The sequence below is a fragment of the Watersipora subatra genome, chromosome 1 (assembly GCF_963576615.1).
Source record: "Watersipora subatra chromosome 1, tzWatSuba1.1, whole genome shotgun sequence".
In the NCBI taxonomy this organism is placed as follows: Eukaryota; Metazoa; Bryozoa; class Gymnolaemata; order Cheilostomatida; family Watersiporidae; genus Watersipora; species Watersipora subatra.
Genome location: NC_088708.1, coordinates 10,572,349 through 10,599,514, shown reverse-complemented (window position 1 = coordinate 10,599,514; position 27,166 = coordinate 10,572,349). Strand labels below are relative to the sequence as shown.

General features: G+C 37.5%; 1 protein-coding gene across 1 annotated transcript; it reads left to right on the top strand.

The window, feature by feature from the left end:
- Positions 1-4: 4 nt before the first annotated feature.
- Positions 5-27,152, top strand: LOC137385437 (lysine-specific demethylase 5A-like). Its single transcript, XM_068071887.1, has 29 exons — positions 5-170; positions 1,318-1,395; positions 1,589-1,648; positions 1,898-1,960; positions 4,106-4,291; positions 4,386-4,595; positions 4,894-4,993; positions 5,173-5,342; positions 6,067-6,225; positions 7,376-7,495; positions 7,614-7,769; positions 7,980-8,161; positions 8,308-8,470; positions 10,574-10,693; positions 10,787-10,981; positions 12,625-12,739; positions 13,156-13,347; positions 13,482-13,753; positions 13,994-14,352; positions 17,142-17,370; positions 20,009-20,203; positions 20,360-20,558; positions 20,673-20,844; positions 21,564-21,753; positions 22,865-23,102; positions 24,851-25,134; positions 25,310-25,496; positions 25,864-26,064; positions 26,153-27,152. Exons 1-29 carry the CDS (start codon positions 21-23, stop codon positions 26,578-26,580), a joined length of 5,373 nt encoding a protein of 1,790 aa, XP_067927988.1. The 5' UTR covers positions 5-20; the 3' UTR covers positions 26,581-27,152.
- The last annotated feature ends 14 nt before the right edge of the window (positions 27,153-27,166 follow it).

Here is a 27,166-nt window from a genome sequence, read left to right as displayed (position 1 = left end):
TTGTTAGTTAAGAAAGGATAATGGCGGACGCAGCTGATGCTTTTGTACCTCCACCAGAGGCTCCAGTTTTTGAGCCCACGGCAGAAGAATTTGAAGACCCCATTGCTTACATAACAAAAATTCGCCCCATTGGACAAAATGTGGGAATATGTAAAGTTCGACCACCTCCTGTAAGTATAATATATATACGTATGTAGTTGTATATGGTAACAAACCGATATGGTATTCTTGTTAGTTGAATTTTTGTTGAAATTATTGTTTTGTTTCAGTTAGCTTTCGCTCACAATCCTTCATAAAACAAAATGCTGTTTGGTATCGTCATGTTTTATGCGTGTCCGATGGTGTACTATGGTAGAGCATTGTTAGATAGATAAACTCATCTCGATTGGAATACTGCATTAGCAGGGGACTGTGAACGCCTTTTGTGCTCCGCCGTGTACTCTTGCAGTGTTTTGTTTTTAATTGTAATTTTTTTGTTTAGTACACTTTGTTTTTATTGAAACATTTGCTTTATTTTGTACAAACACATTCAAAACGTGTGTGATTGTCTAGGCAACAGAGTAGAGATAAATTACTCTTGTATTACTTTTCGCTAGTTCAATTTAACATCTCACTTTGACAGCAAAGCATAGTTATCAGTTGCTTATTAGTCTTTCAAATTCAGAGTTTAAAAACAAAATTTTGAGAAATTACATCAGGTCTATTGCTAGAGTTAGTCGAAGCATGGCTACAAGATGTTTGCGTATTTGCGTATTCTACTTGCTTAGGAGTGGTTGTAGGTTGTAGTACTGCAATTATTTGCATAGGTAGATAACTTTCTCAGTAGGTGAAAGGCTCCCTAGGCTATAGGTAGGCTTTGCAGCAGACAAAAGGCCTTGCAATTCATATGGTAGCTTGAATGTCTTGCGAGCCATTCCTTCTGACATGTAAGCACTTGTATAGTTGGAATTGTTGCACCCTAACTGCCTACAGAACGGATGAGCTCGTTGTCAATAAGTTTGCTTACCCTTTAGATGCATCTAATCGTTTGCCAGATTTGCATGTCCGTCAGTTCTGTGGGGGTGAACTGCAAATAGCTAAGATGAATGTCTTATCACATATCCTACTTTTATTTCAATCTATAGTATATTCAGGCCCTCATTACAAATGGTCTAAGCATTTACTTCTTCTAAATGACCTTTCAGACTGTTACTAAAATAAAGTCTGCTTAGTTCTCTCTCGGATAGCCTGTTGTTTAGCTTCAGCATGGTCTTGCATGTATTAACAATTATTAGGATATAATGATTGACAGTGACTCTTTATATATTGTTGGTGCAGGACTGGCAGCCACCATTTGTGGTGGACGTAGAGAATTTCAAGTTCACACCCCGGATGCAAAAGATTAATGAGCTAGAAGTAAGTCAACATCTGACTAATTTAATCCATTAAATGTTTTCAAATTGTTAGTTTTTATGTTATGTAATTGGCCACTAAGCTTACAGTTTTGTGACAATATATGAATTGTTTAGTCTGTACTACTTTTTACATGCACCAAATATTTTGCTAGTTATACAAAATTAATTTCAGCTCTGGGCTTGTATATTTACAGGCCACTACACGTGTGAAGCTAAATTTCCTTGATAAGCTGCTCAAGTTCTGGGAGTTGCAGGTATAACTACAAGCCTACTCCTAAACTTCCTTTAACTTGTTTCATTTTCAGTGCTTGTCAAACAATAGTGATAACTTATCTGCCGGATGTTGTATAATTTGCACGTGATTGTATGGTGTATGGTACATGATAATCAATCAATTGCATCAAGCATTATTGTAGTCTTATTAGATGCTGCTGTTTTATATAGGTTTGGTCAGGAGTTCATCAGAATAATAGTCTGTTTCATGCTGATAAATTTATTGACAGGGCACTTCCATCAAGATCCCAACAGTAGATCGAAAACTTCTTGATTTCCACTTGCTTCACAAGGTAAGATACATGTCTGCAGTTCATGGTATAATCTTTTCTCTCTGTTCACGATATTTGGACTGTTTGTGATAGTTTTCCTCGGCACAAAACCAGAATGATTTGATGGTTTTTGTCCCATGATTCATATACCGTGGAACCTCTACTAACGAAATTAATTCATTCCGGAAACCGTTTCATAAGTAGAAATATTGTAAGTAGAAACGCTATAGTTTTACCCTATGAAACCCTAATCCGTTCCAAGCCCACACATAATTCGGACAAGACACTGGTACCAATTATAAATACATGTAATGGTTAAAACCTGGAATAAATCCATGTTAGAATTATATTACTGCGTAATAAGTAGAAAAAGTACACATAGAGACTAGAAAGAACGAAGAATTAATGAATAACAACTATGTTTGTTTGTTTATCTTTGGTGCTGGCCGTCTAGACGAGGTTGAGCGAATATCACTGGTAATGAGAAGACAGCGGTCAAAAGATCTGTGTATTATTGTATTGTTGTCTTGATTGTTTTTTGCTTGGGGTAGCAAAATGTTTTCAAGAACAGAAGTAGAAAGATTTATTTACATTGGCACGAACTGAAAAACAATGTCATCATACAGAAAGCGCAGAACTTGCTAAAAATGAAAGTTGTCCTACTCTGTATGTGACAGATAATAACTCCAAATTATACAATGAACAAAGTTGAAACATTGCTTATTTACTGATGGTAAAATAATGAATGGTAGAATGCGTTTCCCTCAATTTCATCTAACAGATGAAACTGAGGGTTTTGAGGCTCGTCAGAATTTTGGGGCGATAAATTTAGCGCCCTTACGGGCAAAGCGAGTGTTGCCTATATTTTGCCCTTTTTTTACCGGTGGAGCTATATTACACCTTTCGGATGCAATAAATCTGCTAAGGTACCTCCAACTTGTCAAAAATCTCCTAATAAATATGCATTGAGAAACCAAGAGATATCTTTACCAGTTGTCATTGCTTGCAATTAACCTACGATGATATTATAGTCTGTGTCCTGCTTTGCAATTTGTTTGAGCTTTTAATTTTTATTTCATTTTAAATTTGAAGACATATTTTTATTTTATATCTATATTTATCAATGTTGCATCAAAGCGCATTGCACTCATTGGTATGTTTGCAACAGTTGGCAGCCAAAACTAGCTTTTTATGTGCAATAGAAGAGGGGTTACGAGCATCGATCATTGTAAGATCAGATTACTGCAATTATACTATCAAATAATATGCTATAAATCTACAAATTTAGAAGTTATATAGTGATAATCTATCAAATGCTATAAAGATATATTCATGAACAAGTGAAATAAGTGAACATACTCATATTACATGCAGAAACAAAAATTAAGGTTTTTAAAACAAAAATATTTGCATTGTTTGCTCGGATAGCTGCGCTATGATCGCTGTTTTCGATGGAACGACCATCTTCTGGTTGTCCAATACCTTTCACAATGTCTTCGGACCTCAACTCTTCTTCTGCACTGCATAACTAGTCAATATTAGCGTCTAAACAATTTTTGGCAGAGCAAACTTTTACACATTGCATTTAGCACAAATGCAATGCGTTGAAAGTTTTGCTCGCTAAACGTAAAATTTGTACCATCACAAATGTGAACTGTTTTTATATGCATGTAATTTGAAGTATCACAACCGCATTAAACAAGGAACTACTATCAGCCTGAGACAGTTATTAATTATTTCTATGGTTTTGCTTTCCATGTTCTAATGAAAACCAAGCTAAAAGCTTTGGAGTTGGACAACGAGAGAATTAATTGTTACTTTTCTACTGATTCCTTGATATTATGAGTTCATAAAGATCAAAGATTGTCAAATTGGCGTTCAAATGGAGGTGGTGTTCAAATGGAGGTGGCACTCAAATGGAGGTGGCGTTCAAATAGAGGGTGACGCTCTATTTTTCAACCCTTCTCTCATAGTGGCGGTCAAATAGAGGTGGCGGTCAAATAGAGGTGGCGTTCATTTAGAGGTTTTACGGTATATTCAAAGTTTGCTATAGATCATTAGTACTGTATTTGCCTTTAGTCTGTGCTTAGCTGAATTTGACTGTAGCATCTTGAGGCACTGAACTAATAAAAAGAGTTTTTAATTGCTTTGTTATTGTGTTAACAGACAGTACAAGCGGAAGGTGGCTATGATACAGTTGTGCGGGAACGAAAATGGTCAAAAGTATCATTTAAAATGAATTTGAATGATGCAGCTGCAGGAAAATGCAATGGTAGTGTTTTGCGAGGGCACTATGAAAAATATCTCTACCCCTATGATCTCTTTGAGGCTGGCATAACGGTTGATCAGAACGTAAGTTGACTCGCATTTATTATTGTATTTTATTGTATGGACCTCACGTCATTTCTGTACATAATTGACCGTGTTCTGACTTTAACCATCGTAGGCACTGAAAGAGGAGATAAAACACGAAGAGGAATGTGATAAATCTGTAGGTAACACGACTACAAGAAATGACTGCTCCTCTCCAGCCATGTCAATGTCAAGTGAGGCATCTGCCCCATCACTCTCAACTAGCCCTGCACAACGAGGTCGGAAACGTAAAGAAGATAAATTCGTGAAGACTTATGCTAAATCGCCCAAGAAGGATAACAAGGTATGCCATTGCATCTATATACTGTGTATATGGCAAGGCATACATACGCTGTTGTACGCAACCCTATTATGTCTTAATACTACTCATTTAAATAACGATAGTTAGTATTACATTTGTCATTCTACTTACCTCGTTGCAAGGGAGGCTCCCTTATAAGTAATTTATCAAAACTGTCTTATCTAGCTCATGGTATTGTACTCGACTGTAGCTATTTGTGCCACCATGAGAGCTCAATGAGCAGCTCATGAATTTTCTCTACATGGACGATGATGCACTTAAGTCATTATCTGATTTTCAGCAGGTGCCTGACATTGACTACACTGCCAACTCTGAGCTGAAAAAGCTTCAATTCTTTGGCGCAGGCCCCAAGACTGTTGTCCCTCTACAAATATCTAAAGGTAATATAGATTTTCTTTAGCTGATAACAAGGTCCCATTTTTCTTAGTGGCGTGACTAATTGTTCGCCAAAGTCCATTGTGCCTTTTAATTGATTTTTGACCACTCTTAGTAACCATCTTGAAATGGCTAAAAATGAACACTATTAATACACGACTATGGTTATTACTATCATCTGCAGATAAATCAGACTCCACCACTCCAGCAGCAGCTGCCACTGCGGTGAAGCAGGAAGTGGAACCACAAATGTCTGATCCCCCTGCCGATGCATCTGCCAATGAGACGATGAAGGAGCGAAAAGAAAGGAAATGGAAGATGCGCGATAGAACACTGAACTGGCGCACAAATTATGTAAGTTTAATATCACGGAGAATTCTCAAAATATTCCGGTGAAATATTTCAGCTGCTCGATGCGTACCTGTTGTCACGCAACACGCATTAAGGATAAACGTGCCTGTTATCACACAACACACATGAAAGATATACGTTCCTGTTGTCACACAACACACATTAAAGATATACGTGCCTGTTGTCACACAACACGCGTTAAGGATATACGTACCTGTTGTCACACAACACGCGTTAAGGATAAACGTGCCTGTTGTCACACAGCACACATTAAAGATATACGTTCCTGTTGTCACACAACACACATTAAAGATATACGTGCCTGTTGTCACACAACACGTGTTAAGGATATACGTGCCTGTTGTCACACAACACGCGTTAAAGATATACGTGCCTGTTGTCACACAACACGCGTTAAGGATATATGTACCTGTTGTCACACAACACGCGTTAAGGATAAACGTGCCTGTTGTCACACAACACGTGTTAAGGATATACGTACTTGTTGTCACACAACACACATGAAAGATATACGTTCCTGTTGTCACACAACACGCGTTAAAGATATACGTGCCTGTTGTCTGTTGTCACAGAACACACATGAATGATATACGTACCTCTTGTCACACAACACACATTAAGGATATACATTCCTGTTGTCACACAACACACATTAAGGTCTAAGGATATGATGGAATGAAGAGTTTTCTATTTTATATGCTTACAGATGGAAGACTTTGTTTGTATCCAGTGTGAAAGGAACAACAATGAGCAGCAGGTGCTCGTATGTGACGCGTGTGATGATGCATACCATATGTACTGTCTGGTGCCACCCCTCACAGACATGCCCAAGGGTGACTGGCGGTGTCCCAAGTGTGTCGCAAGGGTATGCGCCTTCTCTCTGCTTTTCATGTATGCATTATGAGTGTTTCTAGGGCAACTTACAATGAAACTTTTGTATTAATACTGAACAGAAATGCTTTCAGTTTGCTCCAAAGTTGAAGAGCTATGAGCTCGGATCAGAGGATAAGTTTGGATTGATCACAATATGATCTACTGGAGACAACCAATGCCCTTTTTGTCTAAACAAAACTCTAGTCCTTTTTTGTAATCCTCTCTTCACTTTTTATATTCTTTCTGTACCTATATTTTTCATTTATTTGTTTTTTACCACAGCTTTTTTTTCCAAAACCTTTTTCTCTCTTATCGCCTTTTTCTGTTGACTTCCCTCTCTCTACCTTACTTCACTTCCTTCACTTCATTTTGTCTCCAATTCCTCCCTATATCCCCCTTTCCATCTCCCCTCTCTATCTCTCTTCACATCTCTTTTTCTGCTGTAAATAAAATATTTTCATAAATTTTATTTTTTTGTATTAAACAGATATCGTTACTTGTCTAGCTGCAGATGCATAATGAGAAACTCAAGTTTGAAATTTCAAAGGTTCAAGGTATACCCACACCTGGCATTTTAGGCTCGTAATATGGTTTACTAAATATTTTAATATATTTGCAATATTCGATATACATTTTGATTTATAAAATTATTTAAAATTACTTGTGAATAGTTGAAGTGATTTAGTTCGTACTTTGCTCTAGGGTTGAGGTGTCAAGGTCAGCGATCACAAATGCCAAAATAAATTAAAAATGCTTCTGTCATGGCTTTGCGGTATCTTAAATTAAAACAAATTATTATGCGCTTATGTTATTGATCAACCGCTTTCTGCATATTAACAAATAAGCTTTAGCTTGTCTGTGCTGAGTATCAGAGCAAGTAAACTGTGCAGGATTGCAGACGGGTGTGGTACTTCACTTGCAATGAGATCTTCATGCAGTGTAAAGCAAAATTCTGTTGTGAAAACAATTCAATGCTCAATAGTCAGTAGTGACATAACTTCCATCTGGTAGGATGGAGTTGGTGTAGATGTTGATGGTTTGTCTGTTATAAAGGAGAATGTGAACATTATAATCTATGAACTATCATTATTAACTATGACATTGACCTTAGCGTTATTGACTGGCAACGGTGCTAATTGTAGGAGTGTAACAAACCGAAGGCTGTCTATGGATTTGAACAGGCTAAGAGAGAGTTTTCCCTGCAGGAGTTTGGTGAAATGGCTGATCAATTCAAGACAGACTACTTTCAGATGCCTGTTCATGTAAGTGGTATATCCATTATATGATGTGATAGCGGCAGCATTAACTGAGAACGCTCAGGAGGGCACTCAGCTCCAACACCCGTCAGTCACATGACTAGTAGGTATTCTATTACTGCAGACGGTGCCATGCGAGACGGTTGAAAAAGAGTTTTGGAGGCTAACTACTTGCCTAGAAGAGGATGTTACTGTCAACTACGGGGCGGATATACATGCTCTTACCATGGGGAGTGGGTTCCCTACAAAAAACACCAAGGATCTCTTACCCGAAGACGAGGTAAATCCTTTGTTTAATGCTTGAAATTTGTGTACAATTCTGTTTCTTGAGGCCTTGACAGTAATAAAAATACTCATTTTATTTAATAAAAATTCTTGATAAAAATACTCATACTAAGTTTAAACACCTGAGATTGTAAACAGATATAGCTTAAGGTGGGGAACTGTTAGCGCCGGCATTAGCTACATGTAATAAAACATAATATTATAGAAGTATGTCACAAGCTCTTGGAACCTCAACAACCTGCCAGTGCATGAAAAGTCGATACTCAAGTATGTCACTGGAGACGTATCGGGTATGAAGGTGCCTTGGTGCTATGTAGGGATGTGCTTCAGCAGCTTCTGCTGGCATATTGAGGACCACTGGAGTTACTCGGTCAACTACCACCACTGGTGAGAGTTTTCTACTCTTGCTTTATGACAGCCTTTTTAATGAGAGTCTGTCTGCTAGACCAATCTATATAGCGTTATGATTAGCTCGAATCTCTCTCAGGCCCCATGTAGTTTACATAGTTACAAATGAAACTTGTGTGCTGCAGGGGTGAGCCGAAGACCTGGTATGGAGTGCCGAGCTCTCATGGACAGCAGCTTGAAGATGCTATGAAAAGTCGAGCACCGGAGCTCTTTGAACAATCCCCCGATCTCTTGCACCATATCACTACCATAATGAACCCCAACTTGCTCATGGCTCAGGGAATTCCGGTTTGTATAAAAGATAGCGAAGAGAAAGATAAAAACAAAGTATAGAAAAATATAAAATATATTAAAAACTGTTCAAGCTATGATAGTTTAAAACATATAAGCTAAGTTACCGTAAAACCTCTGATTGAATGCCATGGCGCTCTATTTTTCAACCCTTCCTCTATAGTGGTGGTCAATTGGAGGCGGCGTTCAAATAGAGGCTGGTGGTGTATTTTTTAAATGGCTCGTCAGAATTTTTGGAAGATAATTTTAGCCCTATCACTGGCGAAACGAATGTCGCCTATATTTTGCTCTTTTTTCGGTGGAGCGATATTAAACCTTTTGGATGCAATAAATCTACTAACTTCTAATTTGTCAAAGATCTCTTAATAAATGTGCATCGAAAAACCAAGAAATATCTCTACCAGTTGATATCTATTGCTTGCAATTGACCTGCGATGATACTATAGCCTATGTCCTTCTTTGCAATTTGTTGGAATTTTCAATTTTTATTTCATTTTAAATTTGAATACATCTTTTTATTTTATATTTAACATTATTGAATAAAAGCTCAATGCGCTCACTGATATGTTTGCTACAGTTTGTAGCCAAAACTAGCTTTTTATGTGCAATAGAAGTGGAGTTATAAGCATCGATTCATTGTAAGCCGCTGCAAGGATGCTATTAAATAATATGCTACAAATCTGCATATTTTAAAATTATATAATGATAATCTATCAAATGATACAAATGTATATTCATGAACAAGTGACATAAACGAACCATATTTATATTACATGCAGAAACAAAAATTGACGTTTTTAAAACATAAATATTTGCATCATTTGCTCGGATAGCTGCTTTCTGATTGTTGCTTTTGATGAAACGAATATCTTCTGGTTGTCCAATACCTTCCACAATATCTTCTGGCCTCAACTCTTCTTCTGCACTTCTGAACTAGTCGATATTAGCATCCAAACAGTTTTTCGGCTGAGCAAAACTTTCATGCGCTGCATTTAGCGCCAACGCAACGCATAAAAGTTTGTTTGCTAAACCGTAACCTTTGGTTAAAAACTTGCAAATTTTTTTTATATGCATGGCCTTCGAAATATTAGGACTGCGTTAAACGAGGAACTACTATTAGCCTGAGACAGTAATTATTTCTATATCAATGCTTCGAAAGTTCATCTACCATCGTAAGTATCAGCCGTTTTTTATATATGTAGGTTACTTTGAAGTAGAAAGACTGTATTAAACAGAGAACTGCTACTAAACTGAGACCGTTATTGATTATTTCTATGGTGTTGCTTTCAAAGTTTTAACGAAAAAAACTAAAAGCTTTGGAATTGGACAACGAGAGAACTAATTGTTATTGATATCAACGATTCATTATTAATACGATTTTGTGGGCACTTTTCTACTGATCAGTTGATATTATGGGCTCGTAAAGATCAAATAATGTCAAAGTGGCGGTCAAATAGAGGTGGCGTTCAATTGGAGAGTGGCAGTCTATTTTTCAACTCTCCTCTCAACTCAGGGTGGCGGTCAATTGGAGGTAGCGTTCAAATAAAGGTGGCGGTCCAATTAGAGGTTTTATGGTAGTTTAAACTGTATCTAAGTTAGAGTAAGTTACGCCATGTGTCTCTATAGCAGCATTTACTTACAAACATACCGACATACTGCTGAGCCTACATTATTTTCGTGTGTCTCTAAGCTAAAGTAATAGTAAAAACTTCTCTCGTTTTATATTACTTTTTAATTTAATCTTTTTCATAAAATTTCATTTTTTGTTTTTTCTTTTTCTACATAGTTTTATTTAATTTAATGTGTATTTAACTGCAGCTTTCATTTAGAAGTTATTTTAAATGCTTGGACTAGTGAAGCAATTAAATAAAATATAGTGCATTCTTATAGGAATATTTGCTCCGTAATACAAGGGTAATACTAGGTATGAATTAGATCCGCATGTAGGGATTGGACTGTATGTCTTTTCTCATATTATATATACTTTTTTTATACCGGCGTAGAGGTTCCATGACATTCAAAGTTACGTCTTTGTTTCTACGAGCAAGCACAGCCTTATCTAACTCATTTCAGAACGTTTGTGTTTTTTTGTGTGATTAGATAGTAAGAACAGACCAGTGTGCTGGGGAGTTCATCATAACATTCCCAAGGGCTTTCCATGCAGGCTTCAACCAGGGATACAATTTTGCTGAAGCTGTCAATTTCTGTCCGGCTGACTGGGTGAGTCTGTCTCCATTATTCTTGTCTCTTATAAAATTTAAGGTTACGCCATTTGACATATAGTCAACTCTATTCCATCCATGCTTTTTTTAGCTCCCATTCGGGCGGGAGTGCATTAGCCATTACAAATTAGTCAAGAGGCTTCCGGTATTCTCTCATGAGGAGCTTATTTGCAAGATGGCTGCTGACCCTGACAGCATGGACTTGCAATTAGCAGCACAGACACACCAAGAGCTCCTTGCCATTGTTGATTATGAACGGAAACATAGACGGAAGCTCCTGGAGATAGTACGTCTTGCAAATATCATATGACAATTCTTCTCACCTTCTTTAATTTCTTTAAGCTGCTTCAAGAGCTGCTTGAGCGCTTTTATCTTAGATAATTTTACTATGTGAACAGGATGGCCACAAGAAAGGAAAATATAAATTAACTTTTGGCATAAATCTAAAAGTAAAAACTTTTTGTACTTTTAAAAATTACATCAATCTTTCATTCTTTTTACCGTACTTTTCGGACTATTAGCCTCTACTTTTTTCTGATGATTTGAGCCATGCGGCTTATATAAGGGTGCGGCGAATCTGGCTTTTTCTTTTACCGCTGGGGCGTATTAACCAGAATCTCTGGTTAGTGCGCCTTTAGCGGTGAAAGAAAAAAATGAAACAATGCCTAACGGTACTGTTTCGTTAAGCACTAGGTTAAAAAGCGTCGGTTAATACGAAACAGCGCCGTTAGGCACTGTTCCGTTTTAAACAGCAAAGTTGTTGCCGATGCGGCTTATATAGGGGTGCTGTTTATAGTCTGAAAAGTACCGTAAATTCTGCAAGGCTACTATGCAAGGAGTTGTCTGTATTTTATGCTCCGCTCTTGGAAGTTGTTTATAGTATATCCCCAGCTGGTAGGAAATTTTTGTATCGTTTTCTTTACTATCAAGGATTTGTGTAACGCATCTCCGTAAGTTTAAAGGTTTACTTGCAACAAAATTTACATTACAGTTATTTAGTATCAAAAGATTCACCATGTCTTACTATGTTGTGTGGTATGTGCAAAATATGTGGAAATGTGATTAAAAGCTCTTAAAAGCTCAAAAATGAACAGTTAATCGCCGCCATCACGAAACCGTCGTAGATTGAAATCAGTTTATTGCTCTGACGTAGTCATTACATTTGGTTATTGTTTTGTCACGTGATGTTCTCACGTGATGTTCTCACGTAAATTAAAAGGCCAATAAAAGGCTCAATATAAAACCTCTCGTGGCACTAGTTTATGACAAACACTTGGGCTTTACCGAAGATCCCTTACCAAATATAGACGCGCGCTAATTTACATTTCGGCTTGATCTAATCATCTAGTCGTAATCTGATCATGTGGCCGATAATTCCTGCCAAACAGTGCGAATAATTTCTGCAGTATTTTTCGACTATCACAGGTGACCAACAGGCTTGTCATGATTATCAGAGGATGATATGCACTCCTTCGAGGTGAAGTTAAAAATTAAACGAATTTTTACGGTAGGTTTTGAGATATCAGTGCTAAAATAACAGCATTACAATGATGATGAAATAGACGCGTAAGAACAATGGACATGGTTTTATTGAATGCGTGAAGTATCTTTGTGAAAATATTTCGACGAATGAGGTTGCATGAAAGTGTAAACAGAAACCATATCCCACAACTACATCACATTTGAGCCGGTTTAGAAAGAGAATCAAAACTACGGCGATCTCGTGTGGCTGCGATTAACTGTTCGTTTTTGAGCTTTTAAGAACTTGTAGTCACATTTCCACATATTTTGCACCTACAACACAGCAGAGTAAGACATTGTGAATCTTTTGATACCAAATAACTGTAATGTGAATTTTGTTACAAGTCAACCTTTAAAGTAGTGTTTACACAGCTGTAGGAGTTGTCTGCATTATGTACTCTATTGCAGGGAGTTCACCAGGCGGAGCGAGAGCCATTTGAGCTTATACCTGACGATGAAAGGCAGTGTGTTTATTGTAAAACTACCTGCTTCCTCTCAGCCATCACCTGTAGTTGTAAATCTGGTAAGCTTCTACTACTGGAATTCTAACTTTAGGCTCAATTGGCTGTAGCCCTTATTTTAAAACCTGAAAATTAAAAAGCCATACTTTTATATCTGATAACTCTGTCATCTTCTTGTAATTTACTGCCTCTGTGTGATGTTCTGGCATTACTCGCGTTGCGTTTCTTTATTGTACCGGCAGTCCAGAGGCTAGCGAGTCTTAGCTTATGTCACAGCTTGTGATGATGCATGTATTTGAGGTCTTGCCAGGAACTGGATCACGGGAGTTGCTGACTTTTGTTATGTCAATACCATTCTTTTTATGTCTATACTCATTTTGTTGTATCAACTTGCTTGTTAGGAGACAACTGCTAAAAGACCTGTAATGATATTTGCTGGCTCCCCTTCTGCGGTTTCACTACATACTGTTTTCTGTAGATGGTGTGGCTTGTGTAGAACATGCTGAGCATTTGTGCTCTTGCCCAGGGGCCAACAAGTGCCTTCGCTACAGGTACACCCTCGAGGAGATGCCGCAGATGGTTAAACAACTAAAAAAAAGAGCGGAATTTTATGATAGCTGGTCTCGCAAGGCCAAAGCAGCTCTCGCCGCTACAGCTCAGGATCGATGCAGTAAGTGAATGACTTGCATGCTTTGCCCTTTTTATGATGTATTGAATTCTGAAATATCTAATATACTCGCATTCATTTGAGGGTAAGAGAGACAGTTGACTGAATGTCTTTCAGATCTTTCGCAATGCTTGTAGCGATCGAGGAAATGAAGAAGCTCATTCAGGAGGCACGGGAGAAGAAGTACCCTGACACAAGCCTCATGAAGAGTATGCAAAAGGCAGTGAATGAGGCTGAGAAGTATGCTAGCATAGCTACCCAGCTCGTTAATAAGAATCTCAGGCAACCCCTTCAAACCACAACCAACCTCGGTGATAAAAGGACGAGGCTAAGCTTAAACGAGCTCGAGATGTTCCTTAACCATATCAATCTCTTACCCTGTGTTATTAAAGAAAGTGTTCTGATTGTGGTGAGCTACTCATACCATATCATCTAGCTGTCTTCCGTCTGCGTTCCATGCGCCACCATTGATTTCTTAAAATTAGCATAAAAACACTCTGCTCTGACCTTTTATAATTGAGATGATCAATGTTTAGTTCTATCAGAACTCTTCAAGATCTAATCTTCTTATACATTAATAACGCGTGGTACGCGCTGTAAATGTTACACTAGTAGGCCTCGCTTTACTCTTTATTTTTTTCTATTACAGAACTTTTTAGACAAAATAAAAGAGTTCCAGGCAGAAGCGCAGGCGTGCTTATCAGACGAAATTCCACCAACAGACAAGCTTGAAAAGCTCTATCAGTTTGGTTGCACGCTTGACCTTGATCTTGTGGTGACTCCCAAACTAAAGCAACTGTTAGCACAGGCGCATTGGCTGGATGAGGTGCGGCGAATGCTAGAAACATCGGGCAACTCGCTGACACTTGATAGCATACATAGCCTTATGGAGCGGGCGACGTGCCTCGCGCCCCACCCTATGGTGGAAAAGTCTCTCGCTCAGCTCCAAGAACTGATCAGTACCGGAGAGAAGTGGGAGGAGAAAGCTAAGATATGCCTACAAGCCAGGTGCCTAGCCATTGTATTAACATAATCTACATTTTGTCTCATCTACTGCCATTTTCTCATCTATTCCCACTTATGCTCCTCGTTTGTCTATTAAACCATAACTGTCACGAACAACTTTTATCATATTTACTAGGTAAATCAGACACACTGATTCCGATTTTGTACTCAAAATAAAGATTAGTCCACTAACTTTCAGAGTAATGAAGGCTTTTTTACAGCGTTTTAATATCGGTCTCGAAAACAACACGATCGGCATAACAAGCTCCGCCCATAAATACGTGACGTAACCTAGCTTTTTAGGAACAGAAGTTACGTAGGAATGTTTAGACCGATTTAGAATAATAGAGATGGGTGTTTTAAAATCCATTAATACCTAAATTCAGCCTTAAAAATAATATCAGTCTTTTCTGAAAGGTAGATAAGCTATTTAGCATTGCATATTTAAAAAAAGCGCGATAACAACGCTAGCTTGTGATAAAACCGCACTTTTTGAGCTCATTTTTCTCGGCGTTCAGCCCATTTAAACGTCATGTAACAAGCTACGAGCAATTTTAAATAGTTTATATACCTTTCATAAAAAACTGAAATTATTTTACTGGCTGGATTTAGATAATAATGGGTTTTAAGACATCCATCTCTATTATTCTAAATCGGACTAAACATTCTTAACTTCCGTTCCTGAAAAAGCTAGGTTTCGTCACATATTTATGGGCAGAGCTTGTAATGCCGATTGTGTTGTTTTCGAAACGGACATTGAAACGCTTTAAAAAAGCCTAAATGATTTTGAAGGTTAGTGGACTAATCTTTATTTTGAATACAAAATCGGAATCAGCATGTCTGATTTACTTAATAAATACGATAAAAGTTGTTCGTGACAGTTATGGTTTAAATTTGACTTGCAACAAAATTTACATTACAATTATTTGGTATCAAAAAGTTCACCATGTCTTACTCTGCTGTGTTGTAGGTGTAAAATATGTGGAAATGTAATTACAAACACTTGAAAGCTCAAAAACGAACAGTTTAAAAAACATGGCCGTAGGTTGGATTCCCTTTATTTTGATGAGGTACTCAACTCAACGTGGTTATTGTTTTGACACGTGGTGTTATCTCGTAAAATGAAAGGTCAATAAAAGGCTCAATATAACACTTCTCGTAGCACTAGTTTATGACAAACCCTTCGGGTTCTACCGGAAAGCCCCTATCAAATGTAGATGCTTGCTACTTTACAGTTTTATTTCAGCTTGGTCTAATCATCTAGTCATAATCTGATCATGTGACCCGTATTTTCCGTCAAATGGCGCGAACAACTTCTGCAGCATTTTTCGACCATCACAGGTGACCAACAGACTCCTCATGTTTATCAGAGGATGATATGCACCTCCTTGAGCAAAGGTTGAAAAATCAAACTAACTTTTAGGCTAAGTTCTGAGATATCAGTGCTCAGAAACAGCATTACAATAATAATAATGAAATAGATGCGTAAAGAAAACAGACATGGTTTTATTGAACTCGTGAAGTTTATTTGTGAAAATATTTCGACGAATGAGGTTGCATGAAAATGTAAACAGAACCACATCATGTTCAACTGAGTCACATTTGAGCCATTGTGAGAGGGATTCTAACCTACGGCGTTTTCGTGATGGCTGCGATTAACTGTTCGCTTTTTAGCTTTTGAGAGCGTGTAATCACATTTCCACATATTTTGCACCTACAACACAGCGGAGTAAGACATGGTGAAACTTTTGATACCAAATAGCTGTAATGTGAATTTTGTTGCAAGTCAACCTTCAAGTCAAATGCTCTGTGAGACAGCTCATTATTTTACATTAAATGAATTAAATTTTGTAATGTCTAAGACACATTCCACAATCCACCAACCAAAATTTGTTTTTACTTTTTTATTTGTGCTGATAGTCCTTTTGCAATTAGTAGTACTTCTAGATACAGCATGCCTTGACTTATTATCATTTCTGCACAAGAATTTGTTAACTTACGATAGGAAATTGTGGCACATTTTTGTCTCAACATGGAAAGCAATGTTCAACATACAACTTCTGAAATTCTTTTTTAGACACTACAATTTTGCAAACGCATCTCAAACAGATAATTTAAAAAATAACATGTATAAATAGTAAACGATATAAATTAAGTTGATTTAAACTATGTTTAATTTAAGTAAGGTATGCCGCGTGTGTCTACCACTTAACTTGGTACCACCAGATTAACTTGGTATGTTGAAGTTTGACTGTATTAAATTTTTACCTGGTGACTCATCCAGTAATTACATGGACACGAGTAATTACGTACTCCATACAGCTGCCATGGGCTAAGCTATTTTATAATCTAGCTATCTTAATATCTCAGGCTCTAAGTGTATGCTGTCTTAACTTCTCAAGCACAAAGGTCTTATCTTGAAAAGCAAGGTATTAACCGATCTATCTTTTCTCATTCATCTTGTGGCCTTGCCCTTACTTTCTTTGATTGAAGCCGAATGTGATATATCTATTGTATTGGCCAAAGGTCATAATTTCATGGGTCAAGTTCACATAGCAATCAAGTCATGAACTAAGCATTCAATGCGGCAGACTTATTGTACAGCTAGCAAAACCAGGTAGTAAACTGTTTACACTGTTGCTGACTTTGGTGTCAACATTGGTGTGTGCGTGTGAACCATTACGTCTGATAGTCGAATGGTAAAACATACAGTCAATAGGGAAGCAAAGGTGAAGGTGTATTTAATGCATCTGTTTATATGGCGCTCATCAGCTTTGCGTTGCTGTTTTTAGGCCAAGGCATGTTATCAACACCATAGAGGTTATTATCAGTGAAGCCAGGTGTATTCCAGCTCATCTTCCGAATGTATTGAAACTGAAAGAGGCGCTGACTGAAGCAAAGGAATGGATATCAAATGTTGAGACCATGCAAATGTCTGAGCACTATCCTTACATAGATGTACTCGAGGATCTCGTGAATAGAGGCAGGCCCATCCCTGTCAGACTCGAGATGTTGCCTACGGTTAGCCTTACTCTCATTTTTTTCTGCCCTCCTGTTTGAACGACAGCTTTACTGTAGGTTTTAGTCTCTTCCCAGTGTTCTGTGGCGAGTGATTTACTCCAACAGCACGCGCAACACACACACCACACACACCACACACACCACACACACCACACACACCACACACACCACACACACCACACACACCACACACACCACACACACCACACACACACCACAGCTTTGTCTTTTTGGTTCGGTAGGTTAGTGTAACTCAAACCTCATTCTGCTGCATTTGCTTGGAATATTTAAATCCAAACTCTTCTTTCCTTCAGGCCTTGGTTTGTTGGTTAATTCACTATTGCTTGCAAGTTTCAGATATAATTGAACCAGCAAATCATTTTTAGCGTCTCTGTGTTTTAAGCTTGCAATGTCCTAAGACTCACAGAAATGTTTCTGGTTGTGAAGAAAAACAATTTTATGCATTCAGTAGATCAGACAATAAATGCACTGTATTCCATTTTTTATATGTTTATATTGTGTCTAAATTGAAAGTATGTCTTTTTGCTTGATCAATCCAAATGTAATGCTTTTAGGTTTTTGCTAATCAGTAATAACTAATGATAGGTGATAATAACTAACGCATTAAAAATCAACAGTGTTGTTACAAATAAAGTGCTCTATACTATTGCAGTAATGGAAAATGACTTAAAAAGCAGTTGCATTAGTCGACCCTAATTAAAACGGACCCTGACAGTCCGAATATCGATATAAGACAGACAAATTAGGGTATAACAGCTGCAATCAAAGCGCAGTTATCTGCAAAGAATTCATAGTCAGTTTATAATGAATTTTTGTAAAAATTTAGACATTTATTAAATGTTAGAAACATAAGGCTATTGGAGGGTTTATTTAAATCACTTGCAAGAGTGAAATAAGTTTTAAATAATATCGTTTGCATGCTATTCGACGATTAGAATGGTGAAATATAATTTTATATGAGTTATAAATATATTAGCCAATCACAACATAAGTTTGAATTAATACTAAGCAGTTAAAAAACTTTTCTTGAACGGTAATTTTCACAAATAATTTACTGTTACTGGACTTGTCTAACCTTCATTGCTTTTGTAAAACATTTTGCAGCTTGAAAATATTGTGGAAGTTCTGATTATACAAAGGATTACAACCACAAATTTACACACTAGTGCTCTGCATTTCCAGTAAATATTTCTGTGTTTAGTCTTATTTCAGGTTTTTATTTTTTGCCTCATTTTCATAACGTAAGGTAAATAAGGTAAATAAATATTATTCACTTTACTTTTCGATATTTAAACTAATTTGTTTTCCAGGCTAATATTTTAATGTATGTTTGGTATAGTGCACAGTACATAGTACAGAGTAGATAGGCTTCATCAATGTGACTTCAAGTTATCCTGTATATATATTTATATATATATATCGGTGTTGGTCTGTCGAGTTATAACAATAAAGTTTTAGGAGCGATAAATCCTGGATTTGGAACCTCTGGGTCTGCGGGCAGATGTTCTATCCACTAAGCCACACAGGCTACTTTCATTACAATGGATTAACTGTGCACATAATTATTACCTTGGTTAAAATGAGCACAAAAAAGCTTTTTGGCGCATAAAGCCTGGTTCCCATATCAATTGCGAGACTCCGGCGGTAATATTGTGCAGCAAAACGCTTGCGACGCTAGGTTCGGCGGCTTATGTTCCCGTGAAGCTGCATCGCTAATAACGACATAAAAATGTTTGCTCGCCATGCCGTTTCGATAATGCTAACCTTCACCTGTACAATGCATTTCAGGAAGATTTTGCCTGTGGCTCTTCGCCAAATTTGAACAGCGCTAAACTCTTGCGTTGACGCCCGCAACTACCGGCTGTACCCGGCACGTAGGTGTCCATTTCACTGCTAATAGCCTTCGGTGTTATAATTATAATTGACAGTTGACAATTAGAACAGCTTAAGTTACTCCAATTAGTCAATTTGCTAATTTTCCTATTGGTTAATTAATCAATTTATCCAATGGTAACTACATTACCTGCCACTCTTTATAAGCTGTTTTCATTACACGTGCAACACCAAGCGTTCACCTTGTAGACACGGGTAAGATTTCTTATGAGAATCACCAGATTTTGGAACTTCATAAATATTTGATTGAAAATATACTTTAGCGTGTAAGTTTACAAAAAATTTTTTAATTTTTTTAATTTCCACATTTTGTTCTCTCATAAACTGTACAATATAACAAGTATTAACATAACAATTAAAATTAATGTTTTATTGATCGTTGAGGTAGCGGTGGTAATGCGTCCGCACGTATCATTGGGTTTTTACTGTTGTTCTCTGTATAAAAATAACATATAAATTCCAAAATTTCCTCAAAGAAAAAAGAAACAGCTTTTGCTACGGTTCAGATATAATTCTTCAAGCATTTTAATCTCCAAGCAACAGTTTTACAGTTATTAACACGTACAATGCAGGATCACGTTAATCCTTGGAGCTTGCCGCGATTGTAATAAGCTCGCTTGGAAAAATTATTTTTATTACCTCACTACTCCGTCTACACAACTTGACAAATATTGTCAAGCGAGTGAATTTTTGATTAATGACTACTTGTATGATATTTTGGTAGATTGAGTCGCAGGTCACGGCGGCCAAGTCATGGCGTGAGCGGACAGCTCGGACTTTTCTCAAGAAAAATGTGACGTACAGTCTACTCGAGGTGCTTTCTCCCAGGGCAGATATTGGTGCCTATCCTGCAGCTAAAAAACGGAAAAAGAAAGACTCGGCTGAACTAATTCCAACAACTCTGGAGAACCCAGAAAAGGTGCTCCGTAAACAAGCAGATATTCTTCAGTACCTGCTTTTTATTGCTCTTCTAGCTTTGTCTCATTGAGTTTAAACTAATTATTCACCTGCTTCCTCTTGTCTGTTTCGACAGTTAGTATTTCATAGTCTCCTTAGCACACTCTATTTTTGGTAGCAGTTTGCTGATCCAGCGCAGATGGTCGAGTCATTTAAAAGGCTTGAGGGTATAGAGATGGAGTCGATGCGAGCAATGAGGATAAAAAACATGGAAAAACATCGAGAGGAGGACAGCAGCGAGCAAAGGTTCTGTCTGTGCAGGAAAGGTGCTTCTGGTCTCATGATACAGTGTGAACTCTGCAAAGACTGGTTTCACAGTAAGAGACAGATTCCTTCTGACAATCGGAGAAGCGATCTTTATAATACTGTATCTGTTTGATGCATTTTCACACTACAACCTGCATTAACTGATTTTAATTTTTGGTTTGTAGGTCATTGTGTAGCGATATGCAAGTCGACACTAATAAAAGTTAAGGCCGGTCAAATGGTTCTTCAGAATGGAAAAGATGGACGATTTTTTTGTCAGCTGTGCAACAGATCACGTAGACCTCGTCTTGAAACAATACTCAGCCTTCTTGTTTCCCTGCAAAAGCTCTCAGTCAGGTAGTTGTGTTTTTTTATTGGAAGTGCTACCTCTTATCTTAACCACTACCTAGGTGGTAGTAGTGGTTCAAGACCTGTATACTAGCTGTTACATTGTTCAGCGCACCTTCGGTTTAATTTTTATTTCATATGTATCAGCAGTTGAAGGTTAACTGACGGCTCAAAATATCGTTGCATTAACATTAGCGCATAACATTACATACTGCAGTTTTAATAATATCTGGTGGAGTTTCGATCAAACACCAGGTTTTTTCGACATTCTCAAGTCATGAAAACAGTAAAACAGATTCGCGATCTTTGCAAAGTATTAATCAGAAATGTGTGCGATGATATATAATTATATTAAAATTGACCAGTTTTTAACTAGATTATCTAAGAATTGTCTCATCAATGTCTTTGCTCATGAATGCAGAGTATGCATTAAAAGGTTTTTAAAAAAATTACTTCCGAGAGTAGCTAATCTTTTGGGTAGTTTACAATTTTCCAGTTTTGTGTCAAGGAGGAATTCATTGCCAGCGGAATCTACCAAATGAGAATCATAGTCGTACGCTCGCATCTCAAATTTTTCTCGTATCTCAAAGCAAAAATTTGCTTGGATTTTTTTTGTATCTCAAATGTCTCATATGTTGAAAAACTCGTATGTTGAGGTATGACTATATTGAAGGTAGGCATTGACTGTACCTTTCACGATATCACCTGTATTTCACTTTCTTATACAGGTTAGCCGAAGGGGAGGCTCTTCAGTGCCTGACAGAGAGAGCAATGGCTTGGCAGGACAAAGCAAGGCAGGCATTAGCCACTGACGAGCTGACATCAGCTCTAAATAAACTCACGCAGCAGAATCAGCGAATCAGTGAACTTGCTGCGAGAGAAAAAACTGAAAAGATAATCAATGATGAACTGCAGAAGGCGAGAATTTTTTGTTATTTTCGTGATTAAGTCAGATCTGCACCTTAAATTTCTCCTTAATCATAGTTACCAAACACAACTTCATAGCTGACAGTTTTGTTTGTGTCCAAAAAATTAAGGTTTTGTATTTTTCATCTTTCCGCTACATTTGTCCTTGCGCTGTTTAGCCATTTATGCCTTTAGGACCACTACAGCTTAATTGTTTTTCAGCAGAAGCAAATGGCTATTAAGAACTCCTGACCCAGTTTCCAACACATTGGTGTATTGATGTTGTCACGTTAGTCGTAATATTGTGAGGAATGTAACTACGTAAGGGTTAGTAGTTACCTACTAGTTGAGTGCTTTGATGAGTTACATGACCTGCGATGTAAGGGTTAGTATTAGTTACTAGCTTTAGTTACTACGTTAGTGCTACTAACTGAGTGTTTCAATTGTTTATCAGTGAAGACAGGGCGAGGAGTTTACACAGGCATGACCTTAACTTCGTATGAGGTCAGAAACATGAAATGAGATTGCTTGTGTGAAAAAAGAGCATCTTGGGCGGAGACAGAGTTCTAACTAATATAAACGTTCCTTAGCGGAGACATAAGGCATAGATTGATCAGTATAGAATCCTCTTTAGGGTTCAAATGTATATCTTACAGTAGACAGAGCCGTATAGTTTCACAGAGTCCCGCATCAAAAACCAGAAACAAAAGCGCTTGTTTCCAAACAAACCCGATCGACATACTGATCTCTAATGGAATATTCATACCTCGCTCTCAATACCTCTTTTTTTTGCATTTACTTTACGTTTTTACAAAAACGTTATTATTAGTAGCTTTTTGTAGAAAATTTTGTCCTCTTTCAAATAGTTTATGATACAATCAATTTTAAAGCGACTGCCAATGGAAGTAGTTTTTGTTGATTGATGTTGCAGCCTTTCCATTATAACTTATATAAAAATAGTAGGCATGGCCTGTTTGTTTGGAATCGAGCGAGCTTCTATATACGCTTCCGTTGGTCGCTGGACTCTGTGAAACTATACTGCTCTGACAATAGCTTTATGGGAGCCATTGTCGAAGTCTAGTGAAAAATGACTTTCATGACCAAGTTTGTATGTTCTTTGTAGGCTGCCAGCAACCCTGACCTACAGATAGCGGGTAGCTTTACTCATACGAATGGCAGCTTGTTAACCAATACTCAACAACTCACTCCTGTTAAGAGCGAGCCTTTCGATGTGGAAGCTAATGCCAGCTCCGCTACTTGTATTGTGACCGTCCCAAAGAAACCGGCTCTTGTTGAGCTCAGTTCATCAGTTGATATATCAGAACATGCTTACTCTACTGTTTCTAAGAATAGCCAACCTAGTAAGTATGCAATCATATGCATGCACACGGTAATATGCAGACGAGCAGACTTAAATCAGCTGCGCTGTAGTTTCACACATCGTACTATTGCACTTAAATTGATATTACGATTTAATTGCGAAAGAGACGAATAAAATAACTTTTATATTGGAGTGAAGTGACATCAATGCTCAGGATATTCTCTGTATTGCAACTTATGAAGTTGTAACAGAATCAGTTTCAAAAGATGCATGTAGTTTTGTAGATAGCGTTTGGACTGTTAATCAGATTTTCATAAGATTTGTATTCAAGATAATTTTCCAACTGAGAATTATGAGAAATAGTTTCGTTTTCAAGTTGTAGGTTACACCTTTTGACAATATAATTTCTTGTAAAATCAATTTGAATGCTCAACCATTGTTGCAATTTTGGACAGTGGATAAAATACATGCAGTCGTAAATATTTATATGACATTTCTATAGTTTTTGTACAATCCTATAAGTGTCACAGAGGTAGAATTATTGTTGTCTTATGTTTACTAGGTGAATGCCCAGCATTGCACGGCTAATAAAATAATTACCCAATGAATTTGAGTAACTTACCTGGTAAGCTAGTAATTTGGTTAGTCTAAATCTTGACTATAATAATAACAACCCTGAAGCCAGCTTGACGTTGCGCTTAACGTCAAGTTTTTCAACGCTTACCAATAGTTTTTTGTAAGCGCCATATAAATATGTGCCCTATTGTTCCCTTGTAAGGCAAGGACAGCGTGGTGTATTGGATAAATGTCTTTCAGCTGAGCTGGAGGTTGTGAGTTCAAATCCAGTGCACTGTCGATTGTTTATTCCTAAAACTTTATTGTTATAACTGGACAGACGGATACTGAGATTTATATATATAGAAAATACGTAGCTCTCATAGACGCCTATTATAACTGTCTTCGATGTTGCTGATAGACCCATTGCTGGCATATATATGGCTGTACCTTTCATAGATGTCTATAACCACGATGTAATGTCTATTAATAACTGTCATATACACCTATAGCTCTCACAGCTGCCTATAGTGGTCGTAGATATCTACAATATCTTTCTTGAGTTTCTTGAAAAACTGTAAATTATTAAGTATGTAGGCAGCTCCTTTTCACATAATTTTAATTTACTGTATATAAATGCTTCAATTTGCTTGCTTTGCTTTCCGATGCTTGTTTTAGCACAAATATGACGTGTCAATAAATCTTTTATTGATTAATCCGCTGGTAATTTAATATTTCACATATAATTGACCTTTTATATTGAATGTAAAAAACTATATTTCACATAAGATACTAATAAAACTCAATTTTAGTTTTACACAATTTTATATAATCATTTGTTTTCATGTTTTATCCAATCACCTGAACGAACTATTCATCGATAACTTTTTGAGCTGTTGAATGAATTATATGAAATGCGAAATATTTGTGTAAAAATATTTGCTCCAACATACAATAGGTTCAATCTGCGAAGCTGACTAACTTTTATATGTCGAGGTTAAATCGCATTTGTTCTAGTATAATCAGTTGTAACATCCTTTATATTTGTTGGTTAATTCATTATATGAGAGCTGAGCACTGCGCTTGTGATGAACAGAGAACACGTAACTCAGTTTTCTCGCTCCCTTTTACGGTGCATGTTAGCTTTGTAGCACTATATATCACAGAATGCCAGAGAAATGCGAGAAGCAGGGCCCATTCAGAAACACATCATGTTGTAACATTTTTTGGCAGAAACTGGAGGATCTATTTCCAACTCATCCGTTTCCTCTACTGAATCTCCTCGAAAACACTCTAGAAAGTCCCCTATGATTCCACGAAGTGAGCGTGCCCTTTCCGATGCTTCCTCAACCAAGCCACCTTTGCTCGAGCTCTCAGACATGGCCAAAGCTCAATTAGATGAACTGATGATGGAGGGAGACCTGCTTGAGGTTGCCCTCGACGAGACGCAGCATATCTGGAAGATTCTCCAAGCCTGCAGCAACAAGACCGGAGATGATAGAATAATGGAATTTGAGGTTTGTGTCTAGATGCTGAAGTTTTACTTAAATAAGGGAAATCTTAGTTTAGCGGTATTTGCATCTTGATATCTTAATAATATCAAGGTCCCTTGTAGTCCTAATAGTCCACTCCGACCTCTCTCAAAGTCCATTGACTGATTTGCGCTCTGCATTGTCTTTTGCTTCCATTTAGGACAAAGAGCTGGAATTTGTAAAACCGGTCATCAAAATGAAAAAGGAGAAAAAGAAGCGGATGAAGGTGGAACTGTCTCCGCCAAGACCTCCTCCTCCTCCACCACCACCACCACCGGCCCCTGAGGTTGTTCCCACAACAGTTACGCCTCTAAAGAGACAGAAAAAGGAATCTTTCAAGTTAAAAGGTGATTTTACATGCTTTGAGTTCACTCAGGAGCTCAATGTGTCCCAACACTACCATATGCGCTATCATGCACTTTTAGCTATTCTATTGCTTTTTAGCCGTGACTCACCTTAGCAAAGAGGTTGCAAACCCAAAAAGAAGCATATGATCATAGAGTTTGGTTGTAGACACTAGTTTGGCTCACGTTAGTTAAGATGATCTGTTTCTACTTGTACTGTGATGATATTGGTTAATGGGTTTGGACCAAATTAGAAGAACTACCATTAATATATATTTGTAGTTGCCATTTATTATGCGTTTCATGCTATAGTATCCTGAGTATTTGTTCTCATTCATTTTTAGGTTTTCATAATTCTCTGTTTATCTAGATTCTCGGGAAATGAAATTAAAATTGAAGCTGCCAGTTCCAGGAGCCGAGTTGAAAAGGGGTCCACCACCCAAAGTAAAGAAGGTTAAACGCAAAAAGTTAAAAGCTAGCAAACCACAGAAGAATGTATCTGTTGACAAGATAGCAGGAACGGTGGAGGAAGACGAGGAGTGCTCCGTCGCCAAGTGCCTCAAGCCCTCAGGTCAGAATCTCAGTCAATGTTTCTACATTCTCTCCATAGTTGTTCTATTTTGTAGATTTTAATAAAATAATTTTCTATGTTATTGCAGGCGAGGAAGTTCACTGGGTACAGTGTGACAAGTGCGAACTCTGGTCTCACCTCGTCTGCCTCGGCCTGTCGCAAAGGGATGTGTCTGCAGATGATGACTTTGTGTGTAATTCTTGCCGAGGGCCAGCCATGGACTTGGCTGCCGGTGACCAGGCTTCAAGAGCATTTATCGGTGACAATGAAGAAATAATATCTGTAGTGTCAACTCCGGTACCAAGCGCCTCACAATCTCCGATGCTAGAGGATAGCAGCGGCGGAGAGGCTGGTGATGGGCCTACAATTACTCTTAAGTCTGCCCATCATGACATGGAAGATGGAATCGAGCTGACGTCAGAGATTATCAGGCCTGATGAGTGTAGTGTGGATGTAGATATTGAAGGAGAAGACAAACCAACCAATAGTGACACAGATAGCGCTAGCTCTTCATAATCAATGCGAACTGTTTGCAAGCTTGTAAGAATTTTCATATGAATATGATGTAACTGTGCAGTTTATTATTTTAATTTGTAGTATTGTTTAACCATATGGTAATATTTTTACTTTTGCAGTAAATTACAAGTTTCATTGTATAGAAATTGTATCATGTTGACAGAACTCAACATTGTTTTCTATTTAACAAAATACATGGACATGCATAAAGGAAGCAAACTTTTGATTACATTATAAACAGTGTTTTACACCAGTTCACTATTTTTCTGTTAAGTCATTAGTATAAGGTATTGATTCTAAGGGGTTAAGACGAAATGACCTTTCAGTGTACGGTCTTGAGAATACCTCATCAAGAAAAATGAAAACAACATGTAGGACGAGTGAAAAGACGTATTAGATATGTTGTGAAATATAAAATTTATCCTAAAGCAATACAGACTATTTACATATTAACACATCGCAAGTAGCTAAAAAATGCCAATATAATTGCTCAGAAAGGCAAGTCGTGGCAGTAAAAGCCAAAGCAGTGTTTCCTTATGCACCAAATATACACGTCTAAATGAAAGCATAATAAATTAGGAGCACT

Coding starts and splice junctions, on each gene's coding strand:
- LOC137385437 (XM_068071887.1), top strand. CDS start 21: ATGGCGGACGCAGCTGATGCTTTTGTACCTCCACCAGAGGCTCCAGTT. Junction 10,694..10,786: donor ATTTCTGTCCGGCTGACTGG/GTGAGTCTGTCT, acceptor TGCTTTTTTTAG/CTCCCATTCGGGCGGGAGTG. Junction 26,065..26,152: donor CAAGTGCCTCAAGCCCTCAG/GTCAGAATCTCA, acceptor ATGTTATTGCAG/GCGAGGAAGTTCACTGGGTA.